The 17,134-nt window shown below is 42.0% G+C and overlaps 2 protein-coding genes across 3 annotated transcripts in view; one reads left to right on the forward strand and one right to left on the reverse strand.

Moving 5' to 3' along the window:
- The window catches only part of CUNH19orf71 (chromosome unknown C19orf71 homolog), a 10,864-nt gene extending 4,560 nt beyond the window's left edge, over positions 1 to 6,304 (forward strand). The window contains exons 2-4 of the mRNA XM_015810069.1: positions 925 to 1,154; positions 4,855 to 4,980; positions 6,159 to 6,304. Coding sequence (XP_015665555.1) covers positions 925 to 1,154; positions 4,855 to 4,980; positions 6,159 to 6,304 — 502 coding nt within the window. The remainder of the gene's footprint in view (positions 1 to 924; positions 1,155 to 4,854; positions 4,981 to 6,158) is intronic.
- A 3,385-nt stretch (positions 6,305 to 9,689) lies between these two features.
- LOC107282248 (GRAM domain-containing protein 2B) overlaps positions 9,690 to 17,134 on the reverse strand; it is a 47,317-nt gene continuing 39,872 nt past the window's right edge. For both annotated transcript variants that reach the window (XM_015810013.1, XM_015810012.1), the window contains exon 13: positions 9,690 to 10,547. In XM_015810013.1, the coding sequence (XP_015665499.1) occupies positions 10,532 to 10,547 (16 nt within the window). In that variant the 3' untranslated portion in view covers positions 9,690 to 10,531. The remainder of the gene's footprint in view (positions 10,548 to 17,134) is intronic.

Genomic DNA, 17,134 nt, shown 5'->3' on the forward strand with positions numbered 1-17,134 from the left:
CTGGCCTAAGGGTTTTTAGCTTGGTTTTATAATAATTTTTAAAAATAACAAAGGCCTAATAATATTTCATTTTAATCAACATTTTAACTTTAGTATTTTCTGTATTTATGTATTTGTTTTAAAAGGCTGTAAGCCGCCCTGAGTCCGCAGGGAGAAGGGCGGGGTAAAAATATAAATAATAAATAAATAAATAAATAAATAAATAAAGTCACGATCTCTTTATATTTACTTCAGCTGAATCACAGTTTGGTTCAACCACTGCTCCAATTTGATTGGCACTTAATGTAGTAGTGATCATTGAATAGCGAGCCTTCCTTCTGAGACACCATTTAATGTAAGCTTAGACTGAACTGAACTTGATCTCAGTTTACTCCTTATTCTGGCTCCTGAACTGAGTTGCTTTGCAATTCAGACCCAGATAGATAACGCAACAAAATGGATTTAAACAAATATTTAATCTGGGAATCCTTAACAGAAACTTACATTCCTGAAGATGCGTCCAGTAGTGAACATTTGTCCATTTATGTCGGCAAAATGAATAATTTCTCCACATTCACTTTTGCCTGATTCCATTCAATGTCCACGCGTGCTGCATGGTTGGTTTGCACAAAGACAATTAAACACGAACTGGTGCATAGCCAGGATATCCTGTGATGAACTTAGAGGCTCCTCCTACTGACCTGTTAACATGGGATAGCTGACTAGCTAAACTACATTACCCATAAGCCATCTCTTAAGGAGACAGCGCTTAACCCAATAAATGCCAAACATTCTAACATATAGATCTACATGCTCTAGTCAGGGTTACATTGATCCAGAACACTCCTGGGCATGCTGGTCACTCCAAATCCATATCCCTCTCTGTCTTTTCTTGGCCAGCCTTGATGCATCTGCGTAATATTTTTTTTTTTGTCCCTTTGACAGTGATCAGCACCTTTCTCTGAGGGGACCCCGGAATGCCCCTGTTATAAAAGAGGCTGTACGCTGGAAATTCACCCCTATGGGGTGGGATGCCATCCCTCAAACCTGGTATACCGGTCTGACAAACAGCCACAACCGTGATGCCTGGTACACCATCACTGAGCCCATGGGCCGAGAGACCTACCACCGCTGGCTGAGGTCCAATGCTAAACAGGAGAAGACTCTACCACCTGGTAAGTGTTTAAATTCAAATTTATTTCATTTATATACCGCCCTTCTCCCTTGCGGGACTCAGGGCGGTGAACAGGCACATTAATAAAACAGCAATACCATAATATTTAAAAATATTCAAAACTAATTAAATTATTTGTCCTGTCCTAAAACCCACTATAATAATATAAACTTATACCCAATTTAAAATTGTAAAGTTTCAGATTTATGCCAGACCGGCCTCTTGGAACAGATAGGTCTTTAGGGCTCGGCGGAAGAGGCGTATGTCCCCCATTGTACGGAGGTCAGGGGGCAGCTCATTCCATAGGGTAGGAAATAATGGGAAATTATGGCAACTTTACAACCTGTGGGCTTCAACTCCCTGAATTCCTGAGGCAGCCATGCTGCCTCAGGAATTCAGGGAGTTGAAGCCCACAGGTCATAAGGTTGCCATGGTTGCTCACTCCTGGTTTAGGTGACCTCGGAAAGTCCAGACTATTCTCCCATTAAGCTTCAGTAGTAGAGATGGGCAACCTGTCCCTGCCCACCCAAGTCTTCTTTTATCCCACTCTGACCAAATAGTATTATTGCTAGAATTGTTGTTTTTAAATTTATTTTTATCCTGCCTTTATTATTTTTGCAAATAACTCAAGACGGCAAACATATCCAACATTCCTTCCTCTTCCTCTTTTCCCCACAACAACCCTGTGAGGTAGGCTGGGCTAAGAGAGAGGGATTGTCTCAAAGTCATCTAGCTGTCTTTCATGGCTGAGATGGGACTTGAACTCACACTTTCCCACTTTCTAACCTTAGCCCTAGTTTTAGCCATGAGACCAAACTGGCTATTATTTAATCAAAAATAGTTATGAATTGAATGTTAATATTATTTGATAATAAAGTGTTATTTAGCTTATATTAGTTGCTAACAGTATATTTACCAGGAGCCCTGTTGATGCAGTGATTAGAATGCAGCATTGCAAGCAAATTCTGCCCACAGCTGGGGGGGGGTCAATCCTGATGAGCTCAAAGTTGACTCAGCCAATAATAATAATAATAATAATAATAATAATAATAATAATAATAATAATAATAATAATAATAATAATAATAATAATAATAATAAAGTTGGAAGGGACCTTGGATATCATCTAGTCCAGTGGTGGCGAACCTATGGCACGTGTGCCAGAGGCGGCACTCAGAGCCCTCTCTGTGGGCACGCACGCCGTCGCCCCAGTCCTAGGCCTTCAGCTGGATTTTATAAAAACTTTTCGCTTTAGGCCTCCACCGCCATGTGCAAAAAAAAAAAGAGGTTCAATCAATGAGTCAATTTCAACTTCTCGCGGGGAAAAAAAAGATCTTGCAAAGTTGGAATTGATTGATTGAACTTTTTAATCCCACCCAGTCTGCCGTTACCACCGCAGCCATGCCCAGCCAATAAGCCACACCCAGCCAATGGGCCACACCCAGCCAATGGGCCACACCTACCCAATGGGCCACACCCACCCGGCACCCAACAATGCATAAGTGGGTTTGAGGTTGCAGTTTGGGCACTCGGTCTCTAAAAGGTTCGCCATCACTGATCTAGTCCAACCCCCTGCTCAGGCAGGAAACCCTACCATTTCAGACAAATGGCTGTCCAGTCTCTTCTTAAAAACTTCCAGTGTTGGAGCATTCACTGCTTCTGGAGGCAGGTTGTTCCACTGGTTAATTGTTCTGTCAAGAAGTTTCTCCTTAGTTTTAGGTTGCTTCTCTCCTTGATTAGTTTCCATCCGTTGCTTCTTGTCCTGCCTTCTGGCGCTTTGGAGAGTAGCTTGACTCCCTCTTCTTTGTGGCAGCCCCTGAGATATTGGAAGACTGCTATCCTGTCCCCCCTCGTCCTTCTCTTCATTAAACTAGACATACCCAATTCCAGCAACCGTTCCTTATATGTTTTAGCCTCCAGTCCCCTAATCATCTTTGTTGCTCTTCTCTGTACTCTTTCTAGAGTCTCAACATCTTTTCTACATCGTGGTGACCAAAACTGAATGCAGTATTCCAAGTGTGACCTTACCAAGGCATTATAAAGTGGCATTAACAGTTCATGTGATCTTGAGTCTATCCCTCTGTTAATGCAGCCTAGCACTATGTTGGCTTTTTTGGCAGCTGCAGCACACTGCTGGCTCATATTTAGGTGACTGTCCACTAGGACTCTGAGATCCCTCTCACAGTTGCTACTATTGAGCAAGGTACCTTCTATACCAGACATGTCAAACCCGCGATGTCACATGACATTGCACAATGTATCAGAGCTTTTTCACCATTGCCGGCAATGGGGTAGGCGTGGTTTCCCGATGACGCGTCCATCCCGCGGGCTGGCAGTTTGACACCCCTGTCCTATACTGTACCTGTGTATTTTGGTTTTTCTTGCCTAAATGTAGAACCTTACTTTTTTCCCCATTGAATTTCATTTTGTTAGAACTGTGCTTAGGCGGGGTAGGACTTTTAAACTTCAGTCAACAAGACCTGCCATTTCCACTCTACCATAAAAATAGTCACAGTAATTTGTAAGTTACCGTTCTAAGTCTTTTTCTATCTTGATTCAAGGGACCCAGGGGAAAACTGTCTATAAAGGACTAGGAATACTGCTCTTCCACACATTTACTCTCGTGCAGAGAGTCTTTTTTCGTTCCTTTATTGTAATCCCAGGGGAATGTTTCAGATCCTTGCAGAACCTGGGTGATCTCAAAATCCAATCAGGGGAAAAAATGGCCTAAGTTATCTTTAATAATAAGATCTGAGCAGCATACTCCTGAATAGGTTCAATAGGGGTCTCCAGAACAGAGAAATCACTTTCTAATCCAGGTTGACTCACTGACGCAACAACTGGAAGTTATTGTACAGGTAGTGCTCGACTTAAGACTGATCGCTTAGCAACTGTTCAAAGTTAAGACAGACTATGAAAAAAGGGACTTATGACCCAGTTCTGAAGTTGTAATCTCTCCCCCACCCTCGCATTTTGGGGGATTTGGCAACCAGCCCACATTTACAGCTGTTTGCAGGGTCTCTCGTTCACATGAATGCAATTTATGACGTTAAAACCACCCCAAAGCAAACAATAAGTTCATTTAACAACTGCGGTATTTGCTTAACGACCACTACAGAAAAGGTTGTAAAGTCGGTCACAGTCACATGGTGATCCGCTTTACGGCCATCATGTTCTAAGACTAAATGTTGGGGTCATTTACAGTTGTAAGTCGAGGACAACCTGTACTTGCTACTGGCCAGTAGGAGGCACTATATGACTACTTCTGTTCATATATTGGGGTTTTCTGGCATAGAGTAGCCTCCATACATTGAAATGAGTATGTTTGTTTGAAACAAAAGCCAGAGGATCTTTGCTTAGCTTTAAATGCACCATATCCTAAGGGAGGAATCAATTTTAAATGATAGCACTCTGATCTTTGGTAGGGAAGATCGATAAGGAAGGTAAAAAGTTTGAAAGCCATTAAGCTAGGAGCTAAAAAAACTGACATAACCAATTCAAGCAGGGGTAGGGAACCATGGCCATTTTATAACTTGCGGACTTCAACTCCCAGAATTCCTGATCCAGCCATGCTGGGAGTTGAAGTCCACAAGTCATAAAAGGGCCAAGGCTCCCCACCCTTGAAATAAAGTATTGGCCTTTTCAGCTGTAGCAACACAATGGGGGCTCACATCTGTGCTTCTGCTCTCTTTTATCCTCAGGTTACACCCAGCATTTGCGAGAGAGCAGCTGGTATGATCCAATCATCCCTCCTCAGTATTCGGATCCTAACACACGATGGGGTGCTTTTCTATGGAAGGATAAGAGTATTCCTGGCAAAGAATGTGGTAAGAAGCAGGATGGGGATGAAGAAACATGGGGAAAAACTCAGGCAGGTGGGCTTCATCAGAGACTTGTAATATGGTTCTTGAGGGTACAATCCCCATCCTACCTGCCTTTTCCCTCAATTCTAGAAAAATTGATCATCCAGTGAAATGGATCTGGATAAAAAAAATATTTCTCACACTACAGATAGGCCTTGATATACAACCACAATTGAGTCCAAAATTTCTGTAAGTCGAGGGCTATCTATAAGAACGGCCCCCTTTCCTTATCACCTGCCATCTTGATGGGGTTTTTTTCCTTTGACTTGCTGGTCTTGAACCTTGCATGTGTAGAATGAAAAGTCTTCATCGGGGTTCAGTCCAAGCCGGGAATAAACAACATGGCGACTCCTTTAGAAAGAAGGTTGCAGTTTATTGAAGAAGAGAGCCAGACAGGAAGGTGGCTCTGGAAGAAAAGAGAGAGGGAGCACATGTAGGGAGTGGGTTTTTATACCCTCTGGGGCTCTTAAGGTTTTTTCCTGTTCCTGTTTGAGGCTTTGTATTTCCTGTGTCATGTACTTTGACCTGAGTCTGAGTGTGTCCCTTTGGCATCTGTGGGTTAATCCTATTATGTCCTGTCTTAGAGTTTGGGTGGGGTATGTAGATTTTGGATGTCTTTGTCTTCCTAAACTTCTAGCTGGAGGCTCCAACCTTCCTGAATGGATTATTTACATTTGCATTTCTACAGAGCTGGTTTCTGCTTGGGGGAGGGAGACGAGGCTATTAAGAAAAACTGGGCATGCTTTTCTGCCTTTTTAAGATCTTTTGAGGAAATATAATATTCTGCCCTTTTAATATTTCCTTCTCTGAGGGGGGGGCTGACTTCCCACACCTGCAATAGGTGGGCGCCGTCTTTGCCTTCCCCAAGAGACACTTCCAGATGCTTTGAGACAATAGCTCCCCCAATTCCCAGGCCACGAAGAGGTATATACAGAATATAGAATAACAGAGTTGGAAGGGACCTTGGAGGTCTTCTAGTCCAACCCCCTGCTCAAGCAGGAGACCACATACCATTCCAACCAAATTGGCTGTCCAACCTCTTCTTAAAAACCTTCAGTGATGCATATGAAAGCAAGGAAGTCCACTTTAATTTTTCCCAGGCCTCTTTTTAATCACAAACTCCCTTTTTCTTTTTTCCCCAGTTGTCAACCGCAATCGCTGTGCTGAGGAACTGAAAGGAAAACCAGGCTATGTGCCCCACCTTTCTCTCCACACCCCAGTCTTCACAGCAAAGGACTACCGCACCTGGAGGATGTTCAGCCACCAGCCTTCGACCAACAACCAGTAAAGCTTCTTCAGCTGCTTGACGTGATGTGATAATCCTCCTTCGTGGTGCAAGGTGGAGAACAGCATCTCCCCTTTGTGCTCAGGGCCCATGTCCTAGGCCCAGAGCCTTGGAGTGATGTGGCATGGCAGCATACCCCGCAGCCTGGAACATGTGGATGTGGCCAATTTGTTGCGACAGTGTTGTAAAAGGAGGGAGCTGAAAACGCTTCGTCCTTTTACCTGTGTGTTTGTTTTCTAATGAAATTGTTGGGCAGACAATTCTTCATGTACTTCTTTATGCAATGCAGAAATAACTGGTGGGACTCCCTATCATCATGGGATAACAATAGCACTTAGATTTATATACCGCTTCACAGTGCAAAAATAACTGGTGGGACTCCCTAACATCATGGGATAGCATTAGCACTTAGATTTATATACCGCTTCATAGTGCTTTACAGCCCTCTATAAGTGGTTTAGAGTCAGCATATTGCCCCCAACAATCTGGGTCCTCAGTTTGCCGACCTCAGAAGGTTGGAAGGCTGAGTCAATTTTGAGCAGGTGAGAATCAAACTGCTGGCAGTCGGCAGAATTAGCCTACAATATTGCATTCTAAGCATTGCGCCAACATGGCTCTTTAGGATGACTCTCTACTTCAGGGGTCTTCAAACTCGGCCCTTTTATGACTCATGGACTTCAACTCCCAGAATTCCTCAGCCACCATGCCTAGTTGAGGAATTCTGGGAGTTGAAGTCCATGAGTCATAAAAGGGCCGAGTTTGAAGACCCCTGCTCTACTTCAATGATGTTGTTTTTTTAAAAAAAGAGAGACAAAAACTAAGGAAAGATAGTAGAAGACGTGAAGGCAAATACATGTGATGTGATATAACTACTGTTGAAAAATGCAAATAGAGTAATAATAATAATAATAATAATAATAATAATAATAATAATAATAATAATAATAATAATAATAATAATAATAATAATAATAATAATAGTAAAGTTGGAAGGAACCTTGAAGGTAATCTAATCCAACCCCCTGCTCAGGCAGGAAACCCTATACCATTTCGGACAAATGGCTGTCCAGTCTCTTCTTAAAAACTTCCAGTGTTGGAGCATTCACCGCTTCTGGAGGCAGGTTGTTCCACTGGTTAATTGTTCTCATTGTCAGGAAGTTTCTCCCTAGTTCTAGGTTGCTTCTCTCCTTGATTAGTTTCCACCAGTTGCTTCTTGTCCTGCCTTCAGGCGCTTTGGAAAATAGCTTGACTCCCTCTTCTTTATGGCAGCCCCTGAGATATTGGAACACTGCTATCATGTCTCCCCTCTTCCTTCTCTTCATTAAACTAGACATACCCAGTTCCAGCAGCCGTTCCTTATATGCTTTACCCTCCAGTCCCCTAATCATCTTTGTTGCTCTTCTCTGTACTCTTTCTAGAGTCTCAACATCTTTTTTACATCGCGGTGACCAAAACTGGATGCAGTATTTTAAGTGTGGCCTTACCAAGGCATTGTAAAGTGGTATTAACACTTCACATGATCTTGATTCTATCCCTCTATTAATGCAGCCTAGCACTGTGTTGGCCTTTTTGGCAGCTGCAGCACACTGCTGGCTCATATTTAGGTGATTGTCCACTAGGACTCCGAGGTCCCTCTCACAGTTACTACTATTGAGCACCGTGCCACCTATGCTGTACTTGTGCAATTGGTTTTTCTTGCCTAAATGTAGAACCTTGCTTTTTTCACCATTGAATTTCATTTTGTTAGATAATGCCCAGTGTTCAAGTCTGTCCAGATCCTCCTGTATCTTAAGCCTGTCTTCTGGTGTGTTGGCTATTCCTGCCAGCTTGGTGTCGTCAGCAAATTTGATGAGAGTGCCTTTACAAACTCCCTTTTGAGTAAATCATGGCAAGTAAGCCTGTGCATAAAATGAATGCTGGTTAGGATAATTAAGACATTTTCAGTAACTCACCTTAATTGGCTGTGTTCTAATGATAGCCTGGGAGCCATCAGTTGGAGAAACATTAATTAAGATTCTTGTGCTGAGTGTGGGCTGGCAGTTGAACTTTCTAGGATGTCAACACTATGATTCAGTGACTCTTGGCAACGTTGCCCTACCTTTTAGATCAGGGTTCAACATACTATACAATGCCAAGAGAGGTAATTAAGTACCTTCCCACACACTAATATACATATAGCTCACTCAGAGCTCATAAAGTTTGCACTGAGATCCCCAGAGAATGCTGAACTCTGTGTCATATGACAGCTTAAAATCTAGTAATATTTTGGTACTGGTAATTGGTATGAAAATAATGCAATCTTGTGAAATTGCAAGAAGATTGGTGGCCCATTTTAAGACTGCTTTGGTCTTTTGAATGATTTGAGATAGGTTTTTACCAGCCTTTCCAGCCCATTGTGGTTCTTTTGAGCACCTTAATCTATTTTACCAATCCTAACTTTCCTAATGGAACTGATTTTTCCCCCATTTTCGGCAGTTTTTAGGAGGAAAATAGTTTAAGACACAATTTAGATTTGGGGGGGGGATTGTTTTGGTTCCTTAAATCTTAACCAAGAATCATGATATTTGCAGTTTGCAGTACAGTCACAAAGGAAACAGTAATCTGCTCTAAATATTTTAATGCTCGCTGATTATTACCCCTTTCAAACATCTGACTTGACTTTCTGCAGCAAGAGTTTTTCAGACCAGGGATTGCAATCCTGATTAAAACCATAGCAAGAGCTATTCTTTGTTAAGGAGCCAGGATAAAAAGGACAAAAGAAAAAAAATGGATAATAATCAACATTAAAATAATCACTCCTCTTTTGTCATGGTGCTTACTACACGATTATATGTATACTTCTTATATATTTCCACTTGATCTATAACGGTGTTTTTCTAATTTGGTACTTCAAGATGTGTGGACTTCAAGTCCCAGAATTCTCCAGCCAAGCTGGGGAATTCTGGGAGTGGAAGTCCACAAACCTGAAAGTTACAAAAGTTTAAAAAAATACTGATCTATACGTATGTCATATTTATTATTTTATATGTTAAAATAAGTGGCACTTTATCTCTCTGCCTGAAACTGTTATGTGTCTGAAGAGTAATTCTAAACCACATTGAGATTTAAAGAAAAAAACCAACAGAAATATACCAGTAATAACTTCGGCTCCACGATATAGATACTGATGTAAAATGATAGCAATAGCATGCATTAAAGGTGTCAATCTGGTCTGTTTAACATAATGCTATTCACGCAATGTATTCCAGCAAAGTTTAATAAAAGAGAAATGCTATTCTGCATTATAAATAACTGGATTTAATTTATGCCCAAACGGCTGATGTTTTAAAAATAAGATATCTGACATAAATCAAAATACAACTTATCCCTGAAAATGCTGGTCGGGGGAGGGGGGGAAGGGCAGGGAAGGGAACGGGAAAGGGGAAAATCCTTGATGTTTTAAAACAGTAACTAAATCTAGAACTCAGAGGTCCACATCAGGATCACGACCATTCTTCTCCATCTGAAATGCTAACAGGTTACCTCAAGCAGGATCTGAAGGGCCAGCCCTTTCTCTGCTCAGCTCTAACAGTTTCTACTTTGTGGCAGATCACGTTTGAACATGGAGGCTCCACAGTTTGTTTGTTTAAAAATTAATCACACCCCAATATTCTGAACTTTGGAGGTAGAGTCAGCATTAAAGCTGTCGGTGAAATCACAAGCCTCTTAAACCACCCCTTTACACTAATTACAAAAATATTACACAGGTGCAAGGTGATAGAGCATATCTTCCCTGGCCTTTAAAAAAATTCAGAGGAAGGGGAAAAGGTAGGGGTTTTCCCCCCCCCCACAGTCCCCTTAAAAGAGAGGTGTTTCACCTTTACCTTCTTCTTTTACAGGAAAATGTTGGGAGTAAAAAAGTTTCTAATTTTTGGCTTTTCAAGGCACACTCTAGATCCACGGCGGGTCAGTCTCCAAATTTGCCTGGTGCACAGACGTCTTTTAAAAGTCATATTTCTATATTCTCTACTTCTTGGGGGGGCAAACCCTCTATTTCCAGAGAAGTTGGGGGGGAAAATAACCTTGAACAGAACTGATGTTGTAGGTCTTGCTTGGTTGATCTTGACTATTGAAATCTAAGGAAAGTTCTCCTTTAAGTGTCTCCTTTAAGTTTTGATCAGCAAGAGCAACAGTCACCCAAATTTCAGTTTCAGCTTCACCTTCCATAGATGCCCGGAACATGGTTATTTCTCAGCTTGCCTTATATCTAAATGAAAAAAAATATATATAAGAAGAACAGTTACTAAAGACCATGAGCACCTTGCCACCTCAAGAAGTGTGGTGAAATCTTGTAGACTAAGGATAACATATTACGTCAAGTGATAAGACTTTTTAAAAATTCTCATATTTGTGTGACAGACATCCAGGATAGGACAGTGATATCACATATATATATGCACGCAAAAATATTACCTAGATCAGAGGACCCCAACCTTTTGGACACCAGGGACCGGTTCTGTGGAGAGAGGTTTTTCCGTGGACCGGAGGGGGCGTGGTTTCACGTGCAGCCTGCACTCCACAAATGGGGCTTCACTTGTTTGTGTGGCCCAATTTCTGGCATCCCACGGCCCGGTGCCGGTCCACAGACCAGGGGTTGAGGACCCCTAACTTAGGTGCAAGGTGATAAAGCCTACCTTCCCTGGCCTTTAAAAAAAGTCAGAGGAAGGGGGAAAGGGGGGGGGCGGTTCACACAATCCCCTTAAAAGAGAGATGTTTCACCTTTACCATCTTCTTGTACAGGGAAATGTTAGGAGTAAAAATGCATGGAAAAAGAGAGAGCTGGGGTTTTTTCTGGCATACTTTAAAAAAAATTGTTAAAAACATGTCAGAGACCTAGCATCTTTTTGTGTGGCTGAATTTCAGGATGGGATTCAAGCAAAAGGGACAGGCAGCCACTTCACAGCCCCCCCCCCCCGTGTGTGTGTGTGTGTGTGTGTTTGTGTGTACATTTTAACATTTTGTTTGCTGAGCTCAAATAGTTTAGTCCCAGATATTCAGGCCTAAACAAAGCTATCTCAGACTAGTTGCCAAGGTTAATTAATTGGATTAGATTTGAGCAGGGCTTTTTTTCTCGGAGAAAAGGTGGCGGAACTCAAACCTGGCCACGCCCTCATCAAACCCTAGGACCGCCCCTTTAGAGAACAGGAATGCAAGTAAAATTTGGGAGGGGCTATTTCCGGTGCGGCCGGCCCGGAAAAAGGTGCCGGAACGCGGTTCCGCCGCGTTCCGGCTGAAAAAAAGCCCTGGATTTGAGCAATACAATACCCACAATTGACTCAGTTAAACATGTTGTGCAAATAATACCAAGTCAGTCCTTTACACAGATGAACACAGAACGAAATGTATTCTTAGTCATTAAATGCACACCGCAAGCCATTTTCCCTACTGTCCAAAACCAGGTTCATGTAATGCTTTTAGCCATCCAACTTCAACAGCCCTAAATGAATCCTTGCACTTTGTTGTTCTTCTATTTTGGGGATATGTGATTAGGGAGGAAAAGACTTAGCTGCATCCTCTGAGTGTTGCAATCTTTGCCCAAAGGAACCAGGAGAGTCTGTCTAGACACTCTTGGGCATCGGGTATTAAGAAAAGAACCACAGCTACTGAGTCATTGAGAGCTGTCACTATCCAACTTGAAGCAAGAACAACAGCATTAAAACAACCAAAAGCAACGTGGATTTTGCAAGCTCTTTGTTTAACAACACAAATATAAATAAATAAATTTTCCTTCTAAGCCACTATGTGAAATCAACTTCCCCAAAGAGCGGGAAGCCACTTCTACATAGAGAGATTCTTCCTTCTGGTGCCACTCAAAAGCCACAGTGGAATATGTTTCCTATTTCTGCTTCCTTAAGGTGTCCACACATTTATTCTGTTGGCCCTTTTCCACCTCTCTGAGGATTTCAACTCCATCCAACCACAACTTACTCGTTCTCCTTTCTCCCCACCCATGTAGTTCCTTTTCTTCATGTAGGTTTGCAATCTAACCATCATTCATTATCTCTAGATGACCCAACCACCTCAACATATTTCTTCAATGCTCATCATTCCCTTTAGTCTGCATTAATTGAGCACCCATTTATTCTTATCTCTTATTTTCATCTCACATGTACTTAACCACTTTATTTCCACAGCATTCAACTTCCTCCCTGCCACCCAAATATAAACAATGCTCAAAAATGATTTTATGGAGTCCTTAATGCTCTCTGAGCTTTCTTATTTACTTGCAGACATTTCACTACCTGACTAGGTAACTTGATCCATGCATTGAAAAAACATCTGCAAGCAAACAACCAAGTTCAGAGAGCACCAACAACTCCATAGTTCAACCCTGCAAATATTCTCTGCTAAAATGAACTACAGGTAGTCCTTGACTTATAACCATTTGTTTAGCGACTGTTCAAAGTTACAATGCACTGAAAAAAAGTCATTTATGACTGGTTTTCACACTTATGACCATTTCAACAGCCTTATGGTCACATGATCAAAATTAGGGCACTTGGCAACTGCATGCATTTATGACAGTTATAGTGTCCCGGGGTCACTTGTCACTTTTTGAGATCTTCTGACCAGCCAAGTCAATGGGGAAGCCAGATTCACTTAACAACCGTGTTCCTAAGTTAACAACTGCAGTGATACACTTAACAACTGTGGCAGGAAAGTCAGAAAATGGGTCAAAACTCACTTAACAACTATCTTGCTAAGCAATGAAAAATTTGGGTTCAGTTGTAGCCGTAAGCCAGGACTACCTGTATATAACTGTTCTCCCTCCTCAGTCACAGTACCCATCCCACCCTGTCCCTCGCCCAGTATTTTGTTGTTTCTGCAAGAAAGACTGCTGTGGAAAGGAGAGGCTCTGCTACATTCAGGAGAGAAGCCTCTACATGACCAGGTAAGCTCACTTCCCAAGAAGGGTGGATTGGCTTCAGGTTTTGCCAAACATATTTGATGCAATCTATTCTCTTCTAATCTTTCCACCATGTACCTGTTAAATGCTTGTAAAACTGCAGACATTGCCCCAGGACTCGTGACCCACACATAGACACTCAACAGTCTTAAGTAGATTTTGAACCTTCCTATTTGAGTCTAGAGTAGACCAACAGTGGGGACTTAAAGAACTGAGATGTTTTAGCAAGATGTTTTAGGTGAAGTAGAATATAACATAGTCTCATTTCCTGAAAAAGCCAAACTGTGGCAGGTTGAGGTTGTGGCTTGGATGTTCTTCCCAGCTAACTAGTGCAGCTTCCAACTGGGAGAAGATGGCATGGATTCAAGCAAAACTAGCAAGTGGTACGTGTGCAAACAGATACTTTTGCACAAAAGCCAGATTGCACAAGAATCAGCCTCTGCATTCTTTCTCTGTGCTGCAATTCTGCCTTAAGGTAATTGGTGAAGATGGAAAATCAAGCCTTTGATGTCCCAGTTTCCCTTATTTTCTGTTTTTGCCCGCCAGGTTGAGGAAGGCTGATTTCTAAAACACCTTTTCAAACCCACACGTGGGTCTGAAAAAAGCTATAACAAAGTGATGGCTGTTGGTATTTATTCTGATATTATAGAGCAGGGGTAGTCAACCATGGCTCTTTTATGACTCGTGGACTTCAACTCCCAGAATTCCTGAGCCAGCTATGCTGGCTCAGGAATTCTGGGAATTGAAGTCCACGAGTCATAAAAGAGCCAAGGTTGACTACCCCTGTTATAGAGCAATGTTTCTTAGCTTTAAGGTATCTAAACATCTCTAAATGAAGAACCAGAAAGGTCATATTTGTCAATGGTTTACTTATGTGCAGTTGACAGAGATTCAAACTGGATGAGAAGTATTTTGTTTTTATGAATGAGAATATGTACTAATGAAGATGAATACAATGAGGGCAATTAACAGTGGAACAACTTGCCTTCAGAAATCGTGGGCACTCCATCACGGGAGGTTTTTAAGAGGAGACTAGACAGTCACTTGTCTGAAATGGTATAGGTCAGTGATGGCAAACCTTGAGTGCCCAAACTGCAACCCAAAACCCACTTATGCATCGTCGGGTGCCAGGTGAGTGTGGCCCATTGGGTGGGTGTGGCCCATTGGGTGGGTGTGGCTGCGGTGGTAACAGTAGACTGGGTGGGACTAAAATGTTCAATCAGTCAATTCCAACTTTGCAAGATCTTTTTTTTCCCGTGAGAAGTTGAAATTGACTGATTGATTGAACCTTTTTTTTGGTACACGGCGGCAGAGGCCTAAAGGGAAAAGGTTTTATAAAACTCAGCTGAAGGTCTAGGACTGGGGTGACAGCGTGCGTGCCCACAGAGAGGGCTCTGAGTGCTGCCTCTGGTACCCGTGCCATAGGTTTGCCACCACTGGTATAGGCTATCCTGCTTGAGCAGGGGGTTGGAGTAGAAGACCTCCAAGGTCCCTCCTATTCTATTCTATTCTATTCTATTCTATTCTATTCTATTCTACTCTATTCTACTCTACTCTATTATTCCATTCCATTCCATTCTCTATTCTATTCTATATGACGTAATGTGCCTACAGCTTAATGCTTCAGCAATGGAAGAATAGGCAGAGAAAGGGTTTATCCTGACACTGAATTACAATTTGAAAGAGATTATTTTTTTGTAAGATGATATACCATTGGTACAGGTAATCTTCCAGTTACAACCGTAATGGACTCTGCCCATCATGGTCATAACTTGTGATGATCATAAAGCGAGACTCACCTGATTTTATGACCTTTTTAAACAGCAGTTGTTAAGTGATGATCATAAAGTGATGATCATAAAGCGAGACTCACCTGATTTTATGACCTTTTTAAACAGCAGTTGTTAAGTGAATGTCATGGTCATTAAGCAAACTCATGGTTCGCTATGAGCTGGTTTTGCTGAAAACTGTTGTAAAATGCAGTCAGGTGACCCCGGCACACTGCAAACAGCCCTAAAAGCGGCCTGGTTGCTGTGTGCCCAACCTATGGTTGTAAGTCAAGGACTACCTGTATTTTAACAATTGATAAATTGTCATAAAAGGTTATGTCAAATACATTTTGGTAATTTAATCAATCTGAACGTACTTTTATCATCTTTGGTGGTCATGTAAGAAAGCTAATAAATATTGAGAACAGATTATAGTTCAACAAATTCTTTAAAAATGTACAATTGAAACCAGAGGTTTCCTTCTAGATTTTATAAACAGATTTTTTAAAAAAGGGACTTTGCTTTTATATAGTGCTGGCTTGTAGAGATAGAGGTCATGTAGAGGCCATGTGCAGCACAGTGCCGTGGCTCAAATACCTACATGATCTCACCAAGTTCACACCACCAGGATGTTGCAGAACACTGCCCCTGGCTGGTGCCCCCTGGCTGGTATATTCTTAAGGAATGGTGAGGAGAATCCACCAATAAAAATGCTGTTGCTATTTTATCTTATGCTGCTTGGAAAAACTGTATAAAAGCAATAAACACTGCGAAGGCGGTCAGACATCTTTGCACCTGCAATGACTGGTCTCTGATTCCATCACTGGCTGAGGAATTCTGGGAGCTGAAGTCCAGACATCTTAAAAGTTGCTAAGGTTGAGAAACACTGACGCAGAGAGTAAGCAAGATGACCTGACAGAGATATGCGGGCTCGCTTGCCTAGGAAAAAGAGGCTAAGGCCTTTTGTAATGTTCAAAACCAGCTCAGACAATCAACACCCTAATTCACTGAACTATAAGAGGAACAGATAAAGCATTATCAGACTTTCAACATGCTATTATTATAGTGCTACTCAATAAAGGTAAGTTTATCCATCCTGTGGAATTGATTTCATGAACTGGTTTATCTAGTGAGGCCAACAGATAAATATTCTCCTAAACATTTGCATGTCAGCTGTCATTTGAGTATAAACTCTTTAAAATCATCTCTCTCTCTCTCTCTCACACACACACACACACACACACAAACACACACACACACATTGCTCCAAAGGTTTAGGTTGATATAAAGCACAGAAAAGTTATTAAATCCATGGGAAGTAACCTAATTAACCATTCATCAATTAATGTCACTTCATTTAAAAGCACATAACATTTTTCGTAGTCTGGTCCTTGATCGCAAAACAGCTGTATACTTCTCAGGGGCATCCAAGAAAGGGAGGGGGGGCTGGAAAAAGTCAAGAGAGTAACCACAACTATAAAGGCCCACTTCTTTTTAACATGTATGCATACAAAAGGAGGGGGCATCAGTCAGGCAATCACAGCTGCCATCTTGACTTTTTTGAACCCACCCCCCTTACAGATGCTTCAATGCCCTTGCTGGACATAATTAATATTATAATATATTAACTCTCTGCTTTTGGTAGAGTAGCATTGTTAAGCATTGGCGTGCAGACCCATCTCAGATGCAGCCCTCCTACATGTTGCTAAAAACCAGCTTCCAAGAACGTAAACTGACATCTTTAGTGCTGAGGAATGTCAAGAGTTGAAATTTGGAATTACACATAAATTCAGCACTGGGGAAAAGTTGCTGGCTTCAATGGGACTTACTTCGGAGTATATCGGTTATCCTCGACTTACAACTGGAATGGGACCACTTGCCACAGCCAGTTCGGCACGGGACAATTCAACAGAGAGACGGGAGACGGGAGCAGGTCTTGAGACTATTATATGGGAGGAGTTTGACTCTGTGGCTCCCGAGGACGTGGACAGGATCCTGGGGAGGCTGAATGCAACCACATGTTTACTGGATCCGTGCCCCTCCTGGCTGGTACTGGCGGCCCGGGAGGGTACACGAGCCTGGCTCCAGGGAATTATAAACGCTTCTTTACGGGAGGGT

The sequence above is a fragment of the Protobothrops mucrosquamatus genome, unplaced genomic scaffold, assembly GCF_001527695.2.
Source record: "Protobothrops mucrosquamatus isolate PMUCROS unplaced genomic scaffold, P.Mucros_1.0 scaffold6, whole genome shotgun sequence".
Classification (NCBI taxonomy): Eukaryota; Metazoa; Chordata; class Lepidosauria; order Squamata; family Viperidae; genus Protobothrops; species Protobothrops mucrosquamatus.